Here is a 21071-nt window from a genome sequence, read left to right on the forward strand (position 1 = left end):
CGGGATATGGGACATGGGATGAGTCAAACGCGTCGAAGAAGTAGGAAAGCTAATAAGACGTGCGATTACCACGTTACATCCCCCATCGGCCGTACTGCCTCGTGTTTCTCCCCTCGCACGTATCAAAGTGGGGGCGGGGTATACAACACGGCCATGCTAACTTGGAAAGGACGTTAGTCGCTCTGCTGTGGTTGGTGTACAGGCATTTATTATCTCCGAAGCAACGTTCGTACCTGCATTTTCGGGTTACTCTTTCGGAAGACTCCGGATGTCGTGCGGTTGCGACGATGGAGACAGATACCGCGTCCGGTATCGGCGGTGACCTCACAGCACGACCATGTCGAACATCGCGATAACATACTGTACAACCCAGTTTATGCACAGATAGCAAGGTGATAGGATGGGAGTGAGAATGGTATTAAAGTATTAATAGAACTGAGTAGACTACCGCACAGGTTTCGCTTGCATCCGACTCGTCGACATACCCGTATGTCCATTACTTTGCCCTCCCTTCACCCTCCGTTTCGCCTGCCGCTCATCCCGTACAAACAGCGATTTGGCTACTGAAACTGCTACCGCTGCTGTGCGGAAGGGATACATGGCGATGTCCCAAGTCATCTGCAGCATGTAGCTAATAGTACCAGCTATCCAGCTCAGCGTCATGGCAATCACGCCTGGTCGCTGACCGGTTCTAGCAGCCGCAGCAGCTAAGGCGAGTGTGTCTCCCAATCTAGCTTCCAGGTCTTGGAAGCGGGCTTCGATTTGTAGGGATTGCGCCATGTGACGTTTTTCGTAGCGCCTAACTGCGCGGTTCAGCGCGTCGAGTTGGAGTTGGGTTGTTTGGCGGACTTCGGCGCTGAGTTTCTCTACGTCGACCTCGTTGTTGTTGGCGGGCGGGGGGCCATCGAGTCGTCCCTCCAATTCCGCTATTCGTTGTGAGAGCTGCTGAGTGTCGGCTGATCGGACGGGCTCTCTTGGGGCTTCTCGGACGATGCGCTGCAGATGGAGGATTCGCTCTGTTCGCATCTTGATGAGGCGATTTACGGGGGGTATCTCGGCGATGAGGAGGAAGATGCTGAGGTTCGCGTCGGATACTATGCCTTCGGCGCGCATGAGCTGGCCTCGGATGGTGTGCATGAGGAGGGCGCCGAGGAGGGGACCTAGGAAGCAGCCGATGAAGGCCAGCATCTCCGACCGCTTTAGGGCTTCACGGGCCTCCTTCTGCGCTCGCGAGACAGGCGCATCGGCCGTGGTGTTGACCTTTGAGTCCTGCGTCTCGCCTGCTTGCTCTTCTGCCACCTCTGGCGCATCCTCTTCCTCCTCATGTATCGTGTCGTCGTAGGTCGCGTCATCCGTGTCGTCATTCAAGTATCGTCGTTGCTGTGCCTCGTGGTACCAGTCCCTGCGTCGCGTCAGCTGTGAATCTCACCTATGCTTGCTGCACTCACCATGGCACCTTGACGCTCCAATGAAGGAACCATCCCGCCAGTACCAATATCAACACGTCTGTCGCGACATCCGCGCCGTTCTCTACCGTCAACCCAATGATGGCAGGGACCACGGCAGCCACAACAGGCAGCGCAATCCATCGTGACGGCTCGTCTGGGGATGCATGTCGGCCCATGTCATTCTTCCCACCCGCTCTCAGAAGATTGTCGCTGGAGGAGCGCAGGGAATAGCGCGAGTCGGAGAGGTCGGAGACGAGGGAGCTGCGGCGTCGAGGGGCGGCTGTAGGGGGAGTAGAAGGTCGCGCACCCTCAGCGAAGGTGGTAGCGCGGTTCAGCATCCTCTGGCGAAGTTGAGGGTGGATGCTGGGACTGTCGACCGGCGCACCGTCCATGGCAAGTACCGGTTGAGACGTCGGGATTGAAGAAGCAACGTGGACGACGTCGTTGCCAATGGATGCCTAGACGCCGCTTCAAGAAGGCGCAATGTGGTAGAGATGCGAGTCACCTGATCGCGATGGGTGCAGGCGCCGCGGAAGCATTGCTGAGGCTCTGGTGACGCTCACACGTACTAACCCGACGGTCGTGTGCCGTAGTGGAAGACGCCTCGGCGGGTCGTTCGTCTTACGTCATGTCTCGATGCGGTCAATTGTAGAGCTGGGACCCTCTCCGAGCTTCTTCACACATGCGCTATGGCCTAGCTTCCCATGGTTTGCAAGCGATTCACTGCGAACACCATCTCGACACCAACAGGTATCCTGTGCGCATGCCGCATTCACGGCCATTCAGACCGTGGCAACCATGCCACACGTGTGCAGGCCTTCCTGCTGTGCAACCCAGCCTGCTCCATGACCGAGGAAACGACCAAGCACTGCAATGGCTCGCACATGCCTCATGGACTATCTACCATTCGATCAATACACAATCTCGCCACTTGTTGGTCCCCGATGCTTCATACTGGGATGCAGCCATCTGCCGTAGAGTACCCCATCGTCCCAACGCACTTGTTCGGACTCCGACAATGTAACAGATGCCCACCAAACTGGGCAGGTAAACACCGGTTCCTGGATGCTCGAAAGCGGGTGAGTAGGATAATCTGGCTAAACCCGCCACGTACAACCCGACCTGCAACCATGCCGCAGCTGCGGGGACTTAGCACCTCGTCTCCCCATGATTCCCTCTCTGATTGCGCTGCTACTTATCACAGACATGTCTCGTCCCTTTCTCGTTGGTTTTCTATTCAGAAGTCGTCTTTTTCTATTCAGACCCAAATGCGGACGGGCAAAAGTCTCACTTGCACTACCACAACCATACCACCGCAACCGAATATCACGGGTACCAGGCAGCGCCCTGTCCAGGCGACGGGTCAGCCCGTTTCAAACAGACTGTGATTGACGTGGGCGAGAGCGTCTGCCGATATGCTGTTCTAGCGGCATACTCGTTTTCACCACTCAAGTGAACGTAAGTCCTATTGAGCCTTATTGAAGCTTGAGACACGCATTTGCTCTATTGAGGATTTCCATATACTCGGTATCGACGGGAGTGATGGGGCTTTCGAGGCTGCTTGCCGCCTGTCTATCTCTTCCGTTGCTTTTCTTTCTAATCATAATCTTTTCCATATCTAAACCCATCAACACTACCTGACACTATCCTGGAGATAGCACAATCGACAGCTCGAGTTCCAATTTATCAACGGCTACATTCCTGGACTGGATTCAGATCTGCCGCTTTGCAGCATCGAAGATAACTGCCCATCTTCATTGGTTGCTCCCTCCTCTTGACATCCGCTACCATGTCAATGACATCTGCTGCTATGGCAATGACATCTACTGCTATGTCTTTGACATCTACTTCTATGGCAACCAACACACACTCCTACGAAGCTTACTGGACTGGAGATGCGGCGGGGACGTATGAATACAGCACCAACATCACCATGGAGGAGATGAACGCACCCGTCTCCACCCAGGCCATCCTCTTCATCACCCTCTCCTTTCCAGCATTCCTCCTCTGCGTTGCACCAATGATCTGGCATTTCCGTCAAGCCAACGTCGCAGCCGGGTCACTCATCTTGTGGATTGTCCTTCACAACCTCTTCAACTGCATCAACCCACTCATCTGGCCCCGCGACAACCTGACCGAATGGTGGGACGGTGCGATCCTGTGCGACATTCAGATCCGGCTCCAGGTCGGTAGCTATGTGGGATTGACCGCCTCGTTGGCCCTGGTACTACGCAAGCTCGCCAACGTTATGGATACACGCAATATTACTGTGTCGACCAGCCATAAGAGCAAAGTCAAAGCGAAGATCTGGGAAGTCTTTTGGTGTTGGGGTGTGCCGTTGTTACTGATGGGCATCTACTATGTCACCCAGTACAATCGCTACGCAATCGTCGGTATTGCTGGGTGTTGGTCTGTCCATGATGCTTCATGGCCTAGCATGGTCATTAGTTTCATGTGGTCAGCCGTTGGTATTGTGATCGATTCCTACTGGGCAGGTAAGTCTCATCTGCTTCTGTCCTCAAGTCACCCTACTAATTATGCAACAGCCCTACTTATCTGGCGTCTTTACCGATACCGACGCGAATTCCACCGCCTTGTTGCAGCGCGAAACACCACGTCCTCACGCTTCATCCGCCTCTTCCTAGTCAGCCTGATCGTCATCTCCTTCTATCTGATCTACACCATCGTACTGCTCATCCAGATGGCCGGAAGACTCCACGACCATTACTCCTGGGACAGAGTCCATGATCCCGAGAGATGGAACAGAATCACAAGAGAGCCCGGGCTGGGTAAGATCAGTATTGAGAAGTGGGTCCAGATCGCCACGGGATTCATCATCTTCGGCTTCCTCGGCACGGGAGTCGATGCAAATGCTCATTACAGAGGTTTATTGGTCTTTATGGGAGCTGGCAAGATATGGCCCAGCCTACTACCCGGATCGGCCAACAGAAGGAGACCGACTAGTTTCACCGCTCCTCGTGGTTGGACTACATACTTCTCCAGCAAAGCAAAGAAGATGTCGTGGTTCGGTGCTTCTGACTCTGCACAGTCGACATCAACGAGCGCGGATTTCAAGAACGATACCTGGACCGCGTCTACATACAATAGCCCCGTGGCTCTCGATTCGATCCCCCGCTTACACAGCGTCACAACGCAAGATACCTTGATCTCACAGAAGAACGACCAAGACATGTCTGCGCAGAAGCACGATCACTCCCATTCTCCATCAGCATCCCCAACACCTCCCCGCCCCACATTCTTCTCCCGCTACTTCACCCGCCCCTCTCTAAACGGGCCTCTCCTCCCCTTGTTCTCCTACCGCAACATCACCGAGATCAACTCCAAATCTTCCAATCCTTCCACCAACCCCACCGATCGTACCAACTCTTCCACCACCGACGCAACCACTACCGGCGATACAAACACAAATCCAACCAAACCCCCGACCCCAACCCTCCCCTCCGGCGTCCACACCCGCGCCTGGGCCGAAGACATCTCCTCCTCTCCCCCTTCCGCTGGGATGAACAATGAAGGTCATGGTCACGGGAGGAGTGTACATGTCGTACGCGAAGTGCATCAGCAGCGGGATAAGAAGCGAGGGGGTGAGTTTGAGAGGGTGGGTAGGGAGATGAGAGATTGGGCTTGATGTGTGTTTCAGGTTCGTCGGTATAACGGAGGGAGCTATGTAAGATTGGGACAGGGTAATGGGTATGGGTTTGTTGGATGGGGTTTTTGGATAGGTGGGGATGGGGTTTGTGATATTAGCTGGACTTTGTTATTCCGACTTTCGATCTTCTTGGCTTGGTGTGGGAGTAATGAGATCACATGGATTGGTAAATCCGTGGACTTGGACTTGAATGAATATATTGGTATCTTGAGTATGCGCATGGACTTGGTGATTATTGTTTATTGGTAGTCTACTGAAAGCGTGGTGACGCAATATAACGGTTGAGATGGTGGCGCAATGAACCTCAACTCTTCTGATGTTGTCCATCACCTTGGAGTATACTTATGCAAGGGTTCAAGTGAGAAGTCTAGAACCTCAGGCGTGTGGAGCGAGTCTCAGTATCGTCGGCGTGGTCTGTTTACACAGTTGTCGGTTAAGACATGGTTCGCGCACATTGAATCATATCAAGGCCATCGCATCACGTCATAGCAGGTCACATCACGCACAAAGGAAGCAATATTGTCGTGAAGCATTTTTGATTCCGTTATCGCATGTCCACATGGCGACGTGTCAGTCAAAGGCAAGCCTCCACAAGAGGTAGCGAGCCGGTGTTAGAGTGACCGTCGTAATCGTGTTCAAGTAAACTCCCAGAGAACCCCAATGTGCCATTCAGGCGATTGACCAGCATTCCATAACATTCCTCAGTCCAGCACAGTCGTCACCTCCCGAAGTAGTAGTTGAAAGCTCGCGCGCCGCAGTCCGCCGTGTGACGTAGCTTGAGGGCCGAATCGCGCGGTGGAGTAGAGTGAGTTGCGAACCGGTCAGAAGGTTGTGCGTAAAAAACGTGTCGTTCAGTGATCATTTTCGTTCAGAACTGAGGTGGGTGATGCTGAGATTGAGGGGCGAGACGTTTATTTGCTGGGGGTTTGTTAGACGCGAAGAAGCGGGCGGTGGTGATGTGGTAGAACTTACGAACGAGCCCTAGTCTTTCTTCTCTTGCGCTTGAGACGGCGAACGCGCTTCTTCCTCCATTTGGCTCTCATCTTGTCGGCGGGCTGTGGTATGAGGTCAGCGGCTGCACTTGAGAAAGTAGAGGCGCCGGCGGGTGCAAGGACACTCGAAGAGCAACCATTGCGGTCAATTGAGCGTCGCCAGCGCCGCCATGGCCTGGAATATAGAACTTACATTGCTGTCGAGATGAGTGTCGTGAGTGTAGAACAAAGGTAGGAGCTCAGCGAGTCGAAATACCTAGGTGGGTGCGGGGCTCGCTTAGCTAGAACGGCTTAGCGCCCAGCCCTGAGGCAGGCGCCAAGCGTTCATGCGCGCCGCGTCACCTGCCTTACGTCAAATCTCAGTCGCGTCATTACCAACATCATTTCAGGGCAGTGTTATCGGCGGCGGAGGAGTGTTGTACGATGGCGGGTGAAGCAGTGGCATGGCTGCAGATTAAGGTCGCGGGTGACAGTGCCTATGGTGAGTCGATGTCCTTCGATTCATGATCAACAGACTAACGCATGCAGGAACGCACGGAGGCAGGATCGAAGTGTGCGGGAATGAGCAGTTCAATCTCGGGAGGGATCCAGAGCTCTGGTTAGAGCACTGTCTTCCTCGCTGTGATATGAGCTTGTTCTAATCCTCAACACAGTCGTTACTCGTGGGCCGATGACCTCACCATTTCAAGAAAGCATCTTCGCATCCATTGCATTCTGTACGAACAAAACCCAATCGCCAAGATTGCACCATTTGTATATGCAACTGATCTCTCGACAAACGGCACTCACCTCAGAAAGAGCAACTCGAAGTACACGGCGTCCCAAGACGCGGGCATCCTGATGGGCCCCAAGAGTACCTTCCTCCTGGAGGATGGGGATGAGCTTCGCATCTCAGAGACCGTCACCCTGACCTACTGCTCGAGTACGCCAGTAGAGCTTGTGAAGTTGACTGATATCCAGGAGCGAGAGAGACAAACGTTTGCTTCGCGTTACCTCCTCACCGGTCGCTTGCTCGGCGAAGGTGGCAACGGCAAAGTCCTTGTAGGCATCAATCAAGAGACACAGCGACAACTTGCGTGCAAGATCGTTCGACTAGACAACATGTATGACACCTTGGCGCTATCGAACTTACGCCTTCCCACCGGAAAGCGAGCGAACCATCAGAAGTCAGTGAAGCAACAACTGCCGACCAGGGTTACCAACTGTTTCCGCGAGTTTGACATTCTCAAAGACCTCAGCCATCCGAACATCATCACTATCGATAAGGTCTTTCGGAGTAACAACACCATCTACATCTTCGAAGAGCTCGTCACAGGCGGCGACTTATTCTCCTTTATCGAGTACAAGGAGGGCCAAATAGACAGTCTGCAGGCCGCCACTATCATCTACCAGATATTGAAGGGGATCAAGTACCTTCACGACCAAGACATCGTACACCGAGATCTAAAGCCGGACAACATACTCATGTCGTCTCTCGAGGACAGCGCTCGCGTCGTCATCACCGACTTTGGTAGTGCTAGGTTTCTCCCAGGGAAGAGCAGCCAAAATCCGGCGAAGGCCGACAAGTACCAACGGATGTTCTCGCTCGTGGGTACCTTGGAGTACATGGCGCCTGAGATTCATAAGCGCAATAGGGCCATTCCAGCCGAGCACGGCTACTCAAGATCTGTCGACATGTGGTCCATCGGTACGATTGCAGCTACGCTACTTACCGGAGACACAATGTTCACTGATCGCAGGCACCCGGAGTACCACACGAATCCTCAAGCTGTGATCATAGGTCTTGCAGCAATCTGTGACCTAAGTCACCTGGACGATCCGCATCATCCATCATGGGGCGGCGTTGGCGACCGACCGAAAGACTTTGTCAAGAATCTGCTTATACTCAAGGAACAGGACCGGATGACAGCGTCGGAAGCTCTTGCGCATGATTGGTTCTCCTCCTACCACGAAGACCTTGAGGAAATGTATACGGACTCCATTGTAGATTGGGAACCTCGCGAAACGAGCCATGATCTGGTCGAGATGATTCCCAAGTCTATGGCGAACAGTGTCGCTGCTGGCATGGTCGGCGGAAGTCGGGTTTCAGCAACGACTTCACGCTACTTCGCTCTTCGCCAGCCTACAGACACGCTGCGGAAGCATTCGTCCCAGCGCTGGCGTGCAAATACCCCATTGCCGTCCATCATGCAAGACCTTGAAGCTGCCCAGTTCGCTAGTCAATTGCGGGCTCCATCATACGACAACAGTGACCTATTCGGTCAGAACGGACAGCGTCAATCACTCTCGGTCACAAGCGCGACTGGAATAGGTATGTATCGTTCACGTGAAGATGCAGATGATGACCACGAGGGTTCCGAAGCGAGCTTGAACGGTGTTACGAACGACTACTCACAGCAAGAACACTTCGAGTATCTACCGCCACCCCCAGATCATGATTCCGTTCTGGTAAGCGAGACGCCCCTGGAGGTCTATCATCAACGACAATGGGCTGGGGATCAAGGTCACGATTCGATACTCGTATATGAGACGCCGCCTGAGTTCCTTCGCCAGCATACCTACTCGTCGGACGGTGACCTACCGACCTACGATATGCGGGCTTATGATGACGCGTCAAGTGTGCGCAGTGCAGCACATGTCGTGGGAAAACGAAGGAAGCTCTCGCACTACGCTTGATGTTTCATCTTCTTGATCTTTAACTGATCTATAGCGCCACTAACGCTACGCAAAAGCAGTCACCGGTATGTAATATTATATAGCTTTCTTACTAATGCTACGGTTTTCTATTGTCTTCAACGCGCATTTTCTCGCAGCCGCCTTGCGCTGTAACTGCTAACATGTGCCTAACCCTGCATAAAGGGGCCTATGTTAGAAGCAGCTTATTCCTTATTGCGAGCGCTTACTAGATATTATCTTACATGCTACATTAACTACTTTATTGCTAACACTAGTAGACAAACATAGCTTCTCCTAAGTTCTTCTACTACAAACTGTTTAACTTTGCGCACGTCTACGCGTCTAGTAGAAGGATTAATCGCTTAGTATGTACACGACAAAGACTTTTTAAAGCTCGCAACCAGTACTCTGCTCTCGCGAATCTGCTATACCCATTTGGCTATCACTCAGACCGTGGGTGACCCATGAAAAGCGTCCGGAGCACATTGTGGCTACTTCCGCTGTGAGCAACGCGCGGATGTTGTTACTGTGAATGACTCGGACAAAGACTCGAATCAAACCACTGATATGCACTGCGCAGCAATAATCATAAAGATGGTTGCTCGTTGTGTGGTGGAAAACGGCAAGAGGCTTCCCGGGGTCATCTGGTGTGTTGCTGCTCGATCTGAGGCTAGCCGATATTGGACTAGTGTCATCTTCCCCTGTCGTTCCTTCCATGGCTGCAGCGCCTCTGATCGTTCCATGCTCCATGTCACCAGCTACTAACCACTAGCTACATGCCTCACTCTCGATATCGACAATCGCATCCCTTCGATGCTCTCACCTCACATTACCATATTGCTCTGGAAGGCTGACTAGAGCTCACGGGGCCATGACGCGTCCCCGACTTTCAAGGCGTTCCCGCGGGATTCGCACGCATCACGACGCATCAATCACGCTATATGTATACGAGCACTGCAACTACCATTGAGAAGCGGGCATCATCTCTATTGATCACAGAGTCTGCATCGCTGCCCAACATTGAAGTTGGAGTGCCCAAGATGACAGCAGGCTGAAGCTCTTGTGACCAATAGAGCGCGCCTCATTTTGGAAGCGAGAGTCCTCCATCTTACTGCGCCCGCTACTCGGCGCCACGAGAGTTACACGGTGAGGGTGTCTTGCGATGCCGATTCCCGCACGAATTATGATCAAGCCTACTATGGGCCGTGCGATATATACACCCGGACGGGTACCGGCAAGTAGGCTCTTTTGGCCTATTCAGGACGCCGTCATGGCCGGCCAATAACCAATTGACTGTGTTTAGACACCGTGCGACTATTCCCATTTCCTCTATATACCTTGTCGTGGCCTGAGGATCTGGACTCTACACACCCTGGCCACACCGGCCTGCTACTTACACACCCGGTTTCCTCTTGAAACCCACCATGACCATAGCCCCGACCTTCAAATCATGATCATCCCTTTCAAGTACGGTCACACAAAGATTCTTATGCCCGCATGCCGCTAATACTGAACGTAGCTGAGAATAAGAATGAGACCCATCAAGCGATCACAGCCTACGAGCGACGCGAGTCCGCCATGGGCAGGCATGAAATTTACTCAGCCAGTTGACTCAGATGCCCTGCACGAGCTCCTGAAAGAACAGTACCCACAGTGCAAGACTTTGCGGCAGCGCAAACATATGGCCGCCATAGATTTCCTGAGGCTCGAACTGGAGTCGATGCAACATGAATCAACAGAGTCGACAACAGGAACATCATGTGAGACCCAGGCACTATCAGCACTTGATGCTTCTAGGCCAGGTGTCGAAGAACTGGCGGCGCTTACGCATCGAAGAAGCGTCTCACCTTCGCTGTCACGGAGCAGCTCGTATCGCTCTCCTGTACACTTAGATGACCATATACCACAGATCGGGGTTGGCCAACAACACGTATTCAGTATTGTGGATGGATTTGCAACGCAGCCGAAGAAGAAGCGCAAGATGACGCCTGCCGAACGATCTGCTTACAAGACTACGAGAAAGGTCGGTGCTTGTGATAAGTGCAAGCGACAAAAGGGCAAGGTATGAGACGATCTGATGCGATAATAGGGCAGATTTAACAAGATGTAGTGTACCCATGTCATCGGAAAGCTAGTATCGATGGCAAAACCCTTGCAGGAGGAAAAGGCCGTTTCGCAGAGGTAAGAGATTGTGATAGGAGTCAGCGTTCGCGGGTAGGATACTAAGACATTGTTGCAAGACTTAACGCAACACTCCCGGAGTCGATGACCGCCTTCAACGCTGAAGAATCTGCTCGCCCTCACCAGCAGACCCAAGAGCTTTCGCAGCAGCAACGCACGCCTCTTCGAACAACACCAACAACACAGTCGAACACAGTACCCGGCAGCCCGCAATGGACTCAGGAGGTACACGGGATGCAGGAGGACAGTCAATCAGGGATGTCGGGGTACGTAACTTCCCACATGACTGGACCGTACACAGAGGCTCCACAAACCAGCCAGGACGATCAATGGAGCAACCAAACCTCATTCGTTGAGCCACAGACATTCCAGGCCAATAATTGTGGCTACAACAATCCACTGGATCAGAATGAGGCACCATCTTCGTTCTCAACCTTTCCAGGCCTCTCTCCAAGAGAGGTACAATATCCACCGAATTTGTTTGATCCGTCCTGGAACCATTCCATGGACTACTTATCTGGTGAGGCTAACCCCAGGTGACCTTCTACGAGCATGTAGAGTCTCCTGCCATCCATCAAGCCATGATGACGATCGACCTTACTTATCAACACGCTTCAAAGGCTCTCGATACCCCATCCGATAGTCTGGGAACTTGTGGCCACCAGAAGATCCAAGTACCCCAGGGATGTACCTCACCGAATCGTGTAGCCGTTGTACGTATAGAGTCTGTGCTCTACACAGCTTTTCATCTTGCGCATGCTTCTTGTCATACAAGAAGCTTCCTTTGTTTGTTATATCTACTGCAGGATCTACTCCCTGGCTCTCAACCCACGGACAGAATCTCGACGACCAGCATATCCAGCTCCATCGTTCCTCTGAAGGGACAGGAGCGGCTAGCGGAGATTATGATGGCCTGACCAAGGTTGGCTACTCCAGCCTTATTTACCAGGAACTGAGGGGTAGAGGGGGGAATACTGCCATGCAGAGGACTTTGTACTCTCATTTCACACGGGTACGTTCATGCACCAAAAGTAAGCAGCTAACGCGACGACGAAGATGCTTGCGTTGGTCGATCTCCGTCCATTCTTTTTCAGTTCACCATGTCTCCTCTCACCAAACTATGTATGGCCAACCGGTTTCTCCTTTAGGCTTTGGTCCAGCGTAGTGTTGCCCTCGTGACTAGTAGGCTTCGTACTACTAGTATCCGGGTTGCATGCTCGCTGTTGAAAATGCCTTGTCTTCACTTTGGTAGGACGTTACCCCACGTCCGCTCACGGTCTCCTTTGTCATGTCGCTAGATATACCTAGCCAGCGTCCAAACCGGCTTCTTCTTTCCCATGGTCCCAGCAAGCGTAACGACACCAAAGATGCGTACAGTTTCTGACAGTCTTTACAGAACCCCAGCATCAGTCACGCCATCCAGCTCAGAGGCATCCTCTCCAATCACGAGCACGACTTCTTCTCCTGATACTCCCGAGACAACGGTAACGACACCAACAGCGACAACGCTCGCTTGATAAACACATCATACGTTTTAACGATAACGAATATACGACACGCATTACGATTTGATGCATTATGTTGATTCTTTTTTGATTTTTCAACTCAATACATTCGCTGCGGACGCTGGAGCTTGTCATTGTTATGGACTGAACACAGGCTACAATGAGCCATGGCAGAGGAAGAATCCATTGCTACTTTACTTATTCAATTCAAAATGCAACCATTCCTTGAAAACTTGAACTCGGTGGCTAAAGATGCTGATTCATCAGGATAATCCCGTGATTAAGTAGAGCATGGCTGTTGCAGCGCCTGTGGGACACGGATTACTGAAAGTGGTTTGGTGATGACAGCATTCTGGGGGAAAGCGGCCAGGGCTTCCTATCCCGAAAGGGCAATGGACCTCGGCCCAATCACGAAGGCTTGGTGCGACCGGACACCAACCTCGCATGCGCTGGAAGCTGAACGCCAGCATTACTCTTTCACGACTGCACATCTCCTATACACGTTACCGCGACACGATTAATTGGGCTACGACGACCCTCACGCTACGCATCGCCGCCTTGACGCACCCGTGAGTTGCCGGAACGCAGCGTTATCTCTGGTCGTGTTCCGAGATTCCCCACACGCGACGCCTGCTCCACCCCCGAGTACGCGGGCTGCATAGCCCTCTCAACCATCACCATGATACAGGGCACGCGTCGCTGGCTCAGACGCAACCGCACAAACTTTGCCATCGGCGCCGGAGTGCTCGGCGCGGGTTACCTGGCGGGGCAGTATGTCCTGGGCAAGCTCGGGGAGGCGAGGCAGCGCATGAGCGATGATCGCATCGCCAAAGAGAAGTCCGCCTACACCGTGTCCATCACATGACAACCTCTAACGACAATGCAGTCTACGCCGCCGCTTCGAGCAGAACCAGGAAGACTGCACCTTCACCGTCCTCGCCATCCTGCCCACCGCGACCGAGAACATACTGGATGCCATTCCCGTCGAACAAGTGCTGGAAGAGCTGCAGAGACAAAAGGCAGAGCGCCTATCGCGGAGTGTCGGACCCAGCGAGATTGCCAGTTCAGCGCCCCCGAGTGTAGCAGACACGACTGAGGATGACGCAAGGAGCTCGAGTCTTCAGACGGATAGCTTCATCCATGCCAGCCAGATCGCTACAGAGGGTGACAGCAGCACGGGCCCTACCGAGGCTATCCCAGAGGTCAGGGAGGATAGGAAGAGCAAAAAGAGCAAGGCGCAGCTATGGAGCGAGATGAAGATCAGCTGTGAGTACCGTCGTGTCGGCGTTGAGATTTGACATACTGACGCGACCAGCCATAACACGCGCCTTCACCCTTATCTACACCCTCTCTCTCCTCACGCTTCTCACCCGCATTCAACTGAACCTCCTCGGCCGCCGAAACTACCTCGCCTCCGTCGTGTCGTTAGCCGCGCCGCAGTCGACAACCGAAGGCGCAAGGATCAACTTGGAGAACAACGACGACGACAACTTCGAGCAAGCATATGGCAACGACTTCGAGACCAACCGCAGATACCTCAGCTTGAGCTGGTGGTTACTACACAAGGGATGCATAGAGCTCATCGAGAAAGTACGGGCCGCTGTCAAGGACGTCTTCGGTCTTGTGAACCCAAGAGAAGAGATGACTCTGGAGAGACTGTCGGAACTTACCCTGGAAGTGCGCAAGAGGGTCGAAGGTGCAACAGAGGAAGAGCGAAGGTAGGACCCCCATCTCATCTGGAATGACACCCGCTAACCCCTCACAGAACATGCAAGTGGCTCACCTTCCTCCTCCCACCGCAAGACCAGGAAGACTACGTCCTCCGCGAATCCGGCATGACCTCGTCCTCCGAGTCCACATCACCCACAACAACAACCTCTCTCCGCCGCCTTATCGACGAAACTTCTGATCTTATCGACTCGCCTGCCTTCACACATGTTCTCACACAGCTCCTCGACGCTGCCTTCTCCCACCTCGTCGACGTCAAGATCTCACAGCTCTCCTACAAGATCCCGCCCATCTCTGATAACCACGCTCGTGTGCAAGAGATTGTTGGACACGACATCAAGGCCAAGGTTGCGAACAGCTTAGCCGTATTCTGCAGACAAGCGCACAGCATCGGTACCGGAGCCAACAATGAGTACCTAGCTGCTATCGAAGCGGTCGGTGGTCTTGAGGCGTTCGCTGCTGTCGTCTACTCCAGCAATTTCGAGTACGAAAGTCCAGAGGCTGCTGCTGTGTTGAGTCAATCTGCTCCCGCTCCTGTCGAGCTAACAGCGCCGAGCGTGGTGCCTGAGGTTGCAGCTTTACAGGATGTACAAGAGATCAAGTCAGACGATCCGTTCGAGAGCGCTTGGGGCAAGGCGCTGGCGAAAGAGGATGGGAAGCAGTTTTAGGGGATTGTACGATTGGTGCATGTAGGAGTGGCCGTCGCGACGTAGGATTCTTGAGATACCCGTAATTTGAACCTGTAGCACTACTTTTCCTCGTTCTTCATTTCACACAAGATTGTGTATATCTCAATTCCGATGAGAAGCGTCGTGCCTTCCGGCCTCGGAATGTTGAGTCGTGACGTCAGAGCCATGGTGGGACCTGTGAACACCTCTCAACCACATGTACCTTTCCATATCCCTGCCAGTGTCCCCTGAACCACCGATACCAACAAAAACTCCGAGTCGCAGAACTCCCCGGTACTCACAATGGCAGACCAACAAAATGCCAACCAAGGCAAAAACGCCTACGTAACCCTTCTCACCCGCCCCAGCTACCTAGCCGGCGCAATCCTCCTCGCCTACACCCTGCACAAACACTCCCCTTCCACCCCGCTCATAATAACCTACACCCCGGAGACCTTACCAGAAACCTGCATCAACGCCTTCAAAGCCGAGGCCGCTTACTCAAACATAATCCTCCATCCCGTGGAACACCTGCGCCTGCCAGAAGATGGAACCGAACACGGCATGGTCGCCGAGCGCTTCATCGATACATGGACCAAACTGCGTGTTTTCGATCTGTGGGATATGCCTGGACAGAAGATTGAGAGGATTTGTTGGTTGGATGCTGATATGATGATCTTCTCCAACCCTTCGCCCTTGATCTTCAATGAGGAGAATGATGCGTATTTGAAGGGAGGGGATGGCATGCGTACAATGGCCGTACACACCTGCGTCTGCAACCTCGACCACGACTCCTGGGCCCCCGCAGAATGGAACCCGCAGAACTGCGCTATCGCCAAACTCACCGCACCGGATCAGCTAGCGGAGGTGAAGCCGGAACCCTACACATTGTCCAACTTCAACTCTGGCACTTTTCTCTATCGGCCTAGCAAGGAACTGTCTTCTTTCGTGCTGAGCAAGTTCGAGGAATTGGGCAATACAAAGTTACGTGCTATGAAATTCCCGGATCAGGATTTCCTCAACGAAGCTTTCGACGGGCGGTGGAGCAGTTTGAGCTGGAAAACGAATGCGCTCAAGACGTGGCGGTACTGGCATGAGAATATTTGGCAAGACGACCAGGTCGCCGTGCTGCACTACATTGTGGATAAACCGTGGGTGGCACGGCTGGACGAAGATGGTAAAGCGGGGTATTTGGGTAAAGACGGTGTGACGCATGGGTGGTGGTGGGATGAGTATGATACGTGGAAGAAGCAGAGGGAGGACCAGGGAGAAAAGGAATTATTGGAGATTGTGGGCAAGTATGCGGCGAGGGAAGATGGGGTGGTGGATGAAGAGATGAGAGCTGTGGGGGGTGGGGCGCAGGATTTCGCGAAGAAGTGGACTGCTAAGGATGGGGAGGGTGCTGAGGGAGTGGATGAGAAGAAGGGGAACGAACCGACCTTGTCGGCGGAGGCTCAAGAGAAGGCGGAGCAGTTTGGAAAGGTTGAGGCGCCACAGGGGAAGATGTTGGGGGAGAGGGGGCATGGGCGTGTTGTCAGGGGTGGGAGGGGATTTGGTGGGAGGGGTAGGGGGGAGGGGTGGAGTGTTATGCAGGATTGATGGGCGGTGTAGACGGTAGAATGAGGTGTTAGAACGTGTGGTAGCAGGGAAGGCGTTGGTGGGTGGATGTAAAGTACAAAGGATAGACTGGCGCGAGGTTATTCAACATGGTCTGACTAGAGAGGGAGGAATAGAGAAAAGTATACTGTAGTCATTGACAATGAAACGAGGAGGCTAGAGCACTAGGTGATATAGTCTTGTATCACTTCTCATACACATTCTAGATCAATCATATATATCCCTACTATCATCCCATATGTCGGAAACCCGAACGCTGTCGTTTGGATCCATATCAATAATGTAAACGCAAGCTTTTATATCGATCTCCTGCCTCCGCTCATCTCCATACCCAAGCCCCATCCAATCAAAAGACCTCGGCTTTCCTCCTCACATCCCAATCATCCATCCCAATCATGATCCCCTACATAAGATCAATCAGATTCACACCCTCATCCTCGTACTTGATAATCGGACGACCAGTCTCCTTGGCAACGGGTGACGCGACGTTGTTGGCGAGGACGATGTGCCCGTTGTGTGTCAGCGAGGGGCCGCGGAGTTCGGCGGCGAAGGTCGGGCGGGGCGGAGGCATCTTGATAGCGGGTTCTTCGCGCTTGTGGATCATGGTGCCGTTGGTGTTGCTGTTGATGCCGTTGTTATGTCCGTTGATGTTGCCGTCGGTGTGGCCACTGGTATGACCGTTCATTCGACCGTCGATCTTGCGGTTCATCCTGGAGGTTTCTTCGGGATCATCATCTCCCTGGACAGGCGCCAGGATCTTCTTCTCGACTGAAGTTTCCTTCTTCGCATCCTCCTTTGTCAGTGCAGTCTTATCCTCCTTCTCCAGCCGTCCAACCATCTGCCCGATGTTCCAGAGGTTATGCGGATGATTGGCGTCATACAAAAAGTCCAGCTCAGGATCGTCCCTCGCAATAAGGCCTTGGCGCATCTTACACAAAGCGACCTGCGTACGGTGACACGCGCCATATCCCTCTAGAAAACCGCGCTGGTGCGACTCCTTGAGTGCTTCCTTATGACCGGCTTCTTTACCCGCGCCAAACCCATCGTTATACGCCTCCTCCGCAACCTCATCAGCCTTCTCATGGGTGATGGAGTTATCAGCAAATTCAGCTTCCAGTTGCTCGCGGGCAATAGCCTTCCAGTTTTGCTCGCGCATCTGTTGGGCTGCTTCGCGGAGACGGAGGGCTTCGATCTTGATGTTCAACTTTCCGTTCATATCAGCCATGGCCCTCTGCGCGTTGAGTTCGGCTTCGCGGCGGGCGTGTTCCATCTGCACAGCACTCATCGGTCTATCGCCGTTCTCTTCCAGCGCGTACATGAGCTGTTTCTGGCCTTCGGTGAGGTAGACTTCTAGCTGCGTAATTTTCTGCTCGCGTTCATCGAGGTCGCGCTCTCGGGCTTCGACTTTGGACTTGAGCGTCAGGGTTGTGGCTTGGTCGCGGAGGAGGTTCGTCAACATGACGGATGAGGCGGCTTCGACCTTTTGCTGCTGCTCAGCTTCGATGGACTTGCGGAGACGCACGCCCTTGTTGCGCTCGGCGTCGAGTTCGTTCTTTAGCTTCATGACCTGTGCGTTCATGCGGACGATTTGTTCGCGATCGCCGTGGTCGCCGCCTCGGGATCCGTGGGAATTGAAGTGGGAGCGAGGGGCGCGCGGAGCGTCGTTGAATCGATTGACCTCGTTTGACGACATCATGTGCTGCATATGTTAGTTTTGCATATATCCAATGGCTTATAGAGTTGCCTACCCTCGGGTCTGGAAGGCCGAAGAGGCGGGATGGAGGCGACTGGAAGTCAGGCCGCATGTGCGGAGGTAGACTGTGAGCTGGCCTCGAAGGCTTCGGCGCCTCGATGTTCGCGTCTGTGTCGGTCTTGAAGTCGCTGTCCTCGGTTCCGATGTCAACGTCGGTATTGGTGGCCTCGACATGCAGTCCAGGGGGCGATGCCAGAGGAGCTTCCTTCTTGGCGATTGGAGACGCTGTTCTTTACATTAGCAGGTGACTTTGGTGATGGTAATGAGACATACCAAGCTTCAACTCCGGCTTCTCGTCAATTCGCTCTTGCTGCTCTTGCACAGTCACAGGGCTCGCTCCGACTCCGCCGTCGAGGTCTTGCTCTATGATCTCTCCATCTTCAAGAGAGGCAACACTCTTGTTGTCTTCCGCAACAAGCTTGGGTGAGGGGAAGGGGGAACCAAGAGTCGCGGTCTTGACATCTGTTGAATCTTCGATAGCAACTTGCTCTTGGGTACTAATTGGCTTCTCGACGTCGGGCGCAGAGACTTTAGGCATGACAGGCGAAGGATCAGAATCCAATGTGTTCTCTTGATTATGGATTTCTCCATCGTGTGTCTCTGTGTGCGCAGCGGCTGTCTTGATGTCTGAGGGCGACGCGATGTCTAGATGAGTGGCCTGGTCGCTTGAAGTCGCCATGTTGACGACTGTATACTGATGCGGTTACTCGGACTGGTAGTACTCAATGACTTGGTGTGATGGAGTGTCGAGATAAACGATGCCGCTGTTGTAGGATTGACTCAAGGATTGATCGAGTAAGTAAAGGCCAATGTGGTGTCAAAATGATGCCTGACCAAGGTGGAGGATAGAGGAGTGTAAGTATAGAGCGGTAGAATGTCAGGCTTATATGGATATAGATCGCCTGGTGAGGGGCGCTAGCACGTGAAGGCCCATGGCCGCAATGGCCTCCACTGAAGTAAAGGCGGGGTCTTGTCGTCAGGTCGACGGCGGTGCAATAGAGGAAGATCCACATACGCTCTTCCAATGAATGTCTGCATCCGCTTCGCGCGAGGTCACCGGAGCTTGGCTACTAGGATGACAGAGGCTTATATAGCCCGATGTGCGCGTTTGACAGTGTCGTTTGATGCTTTCTAGTGCGCTTGTCGCGTCCTTCGCTACCCGATGTTGTGACCGACTATCGTATTCTCAACGATTCACAGTACGCAAGGCGCATAGCCATTTGACAACTTCTACCTGAAGGCGTCGTGGACCCAGTACCGCTCTAATACTTGCTCATAACGCACACCAATGTCAAGGAACGCCTTCGTAGTTTCGGGCGCCGCAGACAACTCGAACTCAGCTTGGAAACTCACGTCTTCCAAGCTCAGATCAGATGTCCTGCATTCCGCGATGAAATTCCGCAGGACAATCGATGTATCCAAGCTCTTGTATCCCATCCGATATTGGCTTTCGACACCAAGCAACATCGTGAGGCTTGTGAGAGACGGTGATAGCAGCTCGGCCATTGGGGGCGCGTTCCTCGAAAAATTAGCGTACGGAGCAGAAGCACCGAGCAAGCCGTTCTGAGATATAACCAACTTGCTCAAACGTTCGAATGGTCGAAGAGTGCCGAGAGGTTTGAGCGGTACCATCTCTACGTAATCTTCGTCTATATCAGAGTCCGAGGCCTCCTCCTCTGATCGGAACATGATTTCACGAATATCAAGATGTAGGGATTCAAGCGTGTCAGCGTGACGTAACAGGCTGGCGTACAGGTCGGATGGCGACCCTTCAAAATCCTCGAGAGGCATCCATATACAGACAACATGTCTTAAGCCTTCACATGCCGATAGAATACTGGCTACCGCCTCTATCTCGAGACGACATGCGGTGATCTCGAGGCGCTGCAGCGTTTTCCATAAGCCAAGCTGAGGCATCGATGCTGGCGGTCGTGCCACGACGCTACGCGCTCGGAAGTCGGTGAGCATGGGCGCCGTCGATACCACGGAGCAAATCTGATCAAACGAAATGGTTTCGGCGTGGAGTCCGTAATGTTGGAGAGTTGTATTGACGCACAATGTCTGAAGCTTGCTAAAAACATGTTCGGCTCCTGGGTTGGGCGTAGGCGAAAGCGTGGTTTCCCGTCCAGGGACCAAGTGTCTCCAGAAGGATCGCTCATGGTCTTCTATATTCTCGATCGACAAGTGTTGCAGATTGACCGCCTGTTTGACAACGTCGGCTAGCATGGTAAGGTAGTGTTGTGCAACGGTGTGCGGAGGTATGCTGTCGTTCTGGCACTTCTTGTCCATGCGTCGAATCTCCACGTACTTCAGATACTTGTTAAGCTCCTCAACCGAGCGAGAGGAGTCCAAGATTCTTTCGCGAAAAAACTGGAGAGGTTCGGTGCCATGCTCGGCGGCGGTCCCTATGAATGAGGCGTACAGGATTGGGGTAGCCATTCGCCTTAGACAACGAGATGTCAGACAGAGACTGTACAAGGCCAGCCTGCGAATATGGTTGTCGGATTGACGATTTGCCTCTATCGCCACGTTTTTCTGGTGTTCGGTGTACCTGAAGAGCGTGTCGTAAGAGCGAATGGCGTCGAGATGTGTGATTATCTCCTGCACCAGCTCATCTGGTAAGCCCTCAAGCGACGCGTTTTTGGAGTTCATGGTCGATCAGTGTATTTGGCTGCTTGAAGTGCGTGTGAATGAGTAAATGAGTGAGCGAGTGAATGTAATGAAATAGAGGTTTGTTGTTGCACGAGCGCAGAGATGAAGGGCGTCGTTGAAGTTGACAGGGCGTTAGGCTGCCACGCCGCTAGCTCATAAGAGGAAAGGTATTGACTGTTGCACA

General features: G+C 53.1%; 7 protein-coding genes across 7 annotated transcripts; 4 read left to right on the top strand and 3 right to left on the bottom strand.

Moving 5' to 3' along the window:
• Window positions 1-444: 444 nt before the first annotated feature.
• On the bottom strand, window positions 445-1840 carry J4E88_006214 (uncharacterized protein; the record flags this gene model as incomplete). The annotated part of the gene is made up of 2 exons (XM_049399844.1): window positions 445-1402; window positions 1449-1840. 2 exons carry the CDS (start codon window positions 1838-1840, stop codon window positions 445-447), a joined length of 1350 nt encoding a protein of 449 aa, XP_049254155.1.
• Window positions 1841-3381: 1541 nt separating this feature from the next.
• On the top strand, window positions 3382-5094 carry J4E88_006215 (uncharacterized protein; the record flags this gene model as incomplete). Its single annotated transcript, XM_049399845.1, has 2 exons — window positions 3382-3943; window positions 3995-5094. 2 exons carry the CDS (start codon window positions 3382-3384, stop codon window positions 5092-5094), a joined length of 1662 nt encoding a protein of 553 aa, XP_049254156.1.
• Window positions 5095-6530: 1436 nt separating this feature from the next.
• On the top strand, window positions 6531-8783 carry J4E88_006216 (uncharacterized protein; the record flags this gene model as incomplete). Its single annotated transcript, XM_049399846.1, has 3 exons — window positions 6531-6537; window positions 6636-6705; window positions 6761-8783. The coding sequence occupies 3 exons, from the start codon at window positions 6531-6533 to the stop codon at window positions 8781-8783; spliced, it is 2100 nt and encodes a 699-aa protein (XP_049254157.1).
• Window positions 8784-13148: 4365 nt separating this feature from the next.
• On the top strand, window positions 13149-14865 carry J4E88_006217 (uncharacterized protein; the record flags this gene model as incomplete). The annotated part of the gene is made up of 4 exons (XM_049399847.1): window positions 13149-13306; window positions 13356-13735; window positions 13785-14187; window positions 14235-14865. The coding sequence occupies 4 exons, from the start codon at window positions 13149-13151 to the stop codon at window positions 14863-14865; spliced, it is 1572 nt and encodes a 523-aa protein (XP_049254158.1).
• Window positions 14866-15168: 303 nt separating this feature from the next.
• Window positions 15169-16464, top strand: J4E88_006218 (uncharacterized protein; the record flags this gene model as incomplete). Its single annotated transcript, XM_049399848.1, has 1 exon — window positions 15169-16464. The coding sequence occupies one exon, from the start codon at window positions 15169-15171 to the stop codon at window positions 16462-16464; it is 1296 nt and encodes a 431-aa protein (XP_049254159.1).
• A 421-nt stretch (window positions 16465-16885) lies between these two features.
• On the bottom strand, window positions 16886-18914 carry J4E88_006219 (uncharacterized protein; the record flags this gene model as incomplete). The annotated part of the gene is made up of 3 exons (XM_049399849.1): window positions 16886-18181; window positions 18231-18460; window positions 18509-18914. 3 exons carry the CDS (start codon window positions 18912-18914, stop codon window positions 16886-16888), a joined length of 1932 nt encoding a protein of 643 aa, XP_049254160.1.
• Window positions 18915-19465: 551 nt separating this feature from the next.
• Window positions 19466-20887, bottom strand: J4E88_006220 (uncharacterized protein; the record flags this gene model as incomplete). Its single annotated transcript, XM_049399850.1, has 1 exon — window positions 19466-20887. The coding sequence occupies one exon, from the start codon at window positions 20885-20887 to the stop codon at window positions 19466-19468; it is 1422 nt and encodes a 473-aa protein (XP_049254161.1).
• Window positions 20888-21071: the final 184 nt, after the last annotated feature.

This window comes from Alternaria novae-zelandiae (genome assembly GCF_023758075.1).
Source record: "Alternaria novae-zelandiae strain BMP 2774 chromosome Unknown scaffold_12, whole genome shotgun sequence".
Taxonomy (NCBI): Eukaryota; Fungi; Ascomycota; class Dothideomycetes; order Pleosporales; family Pleosporaceae; genus Alternaria; species Alternaria novae-zelandiae.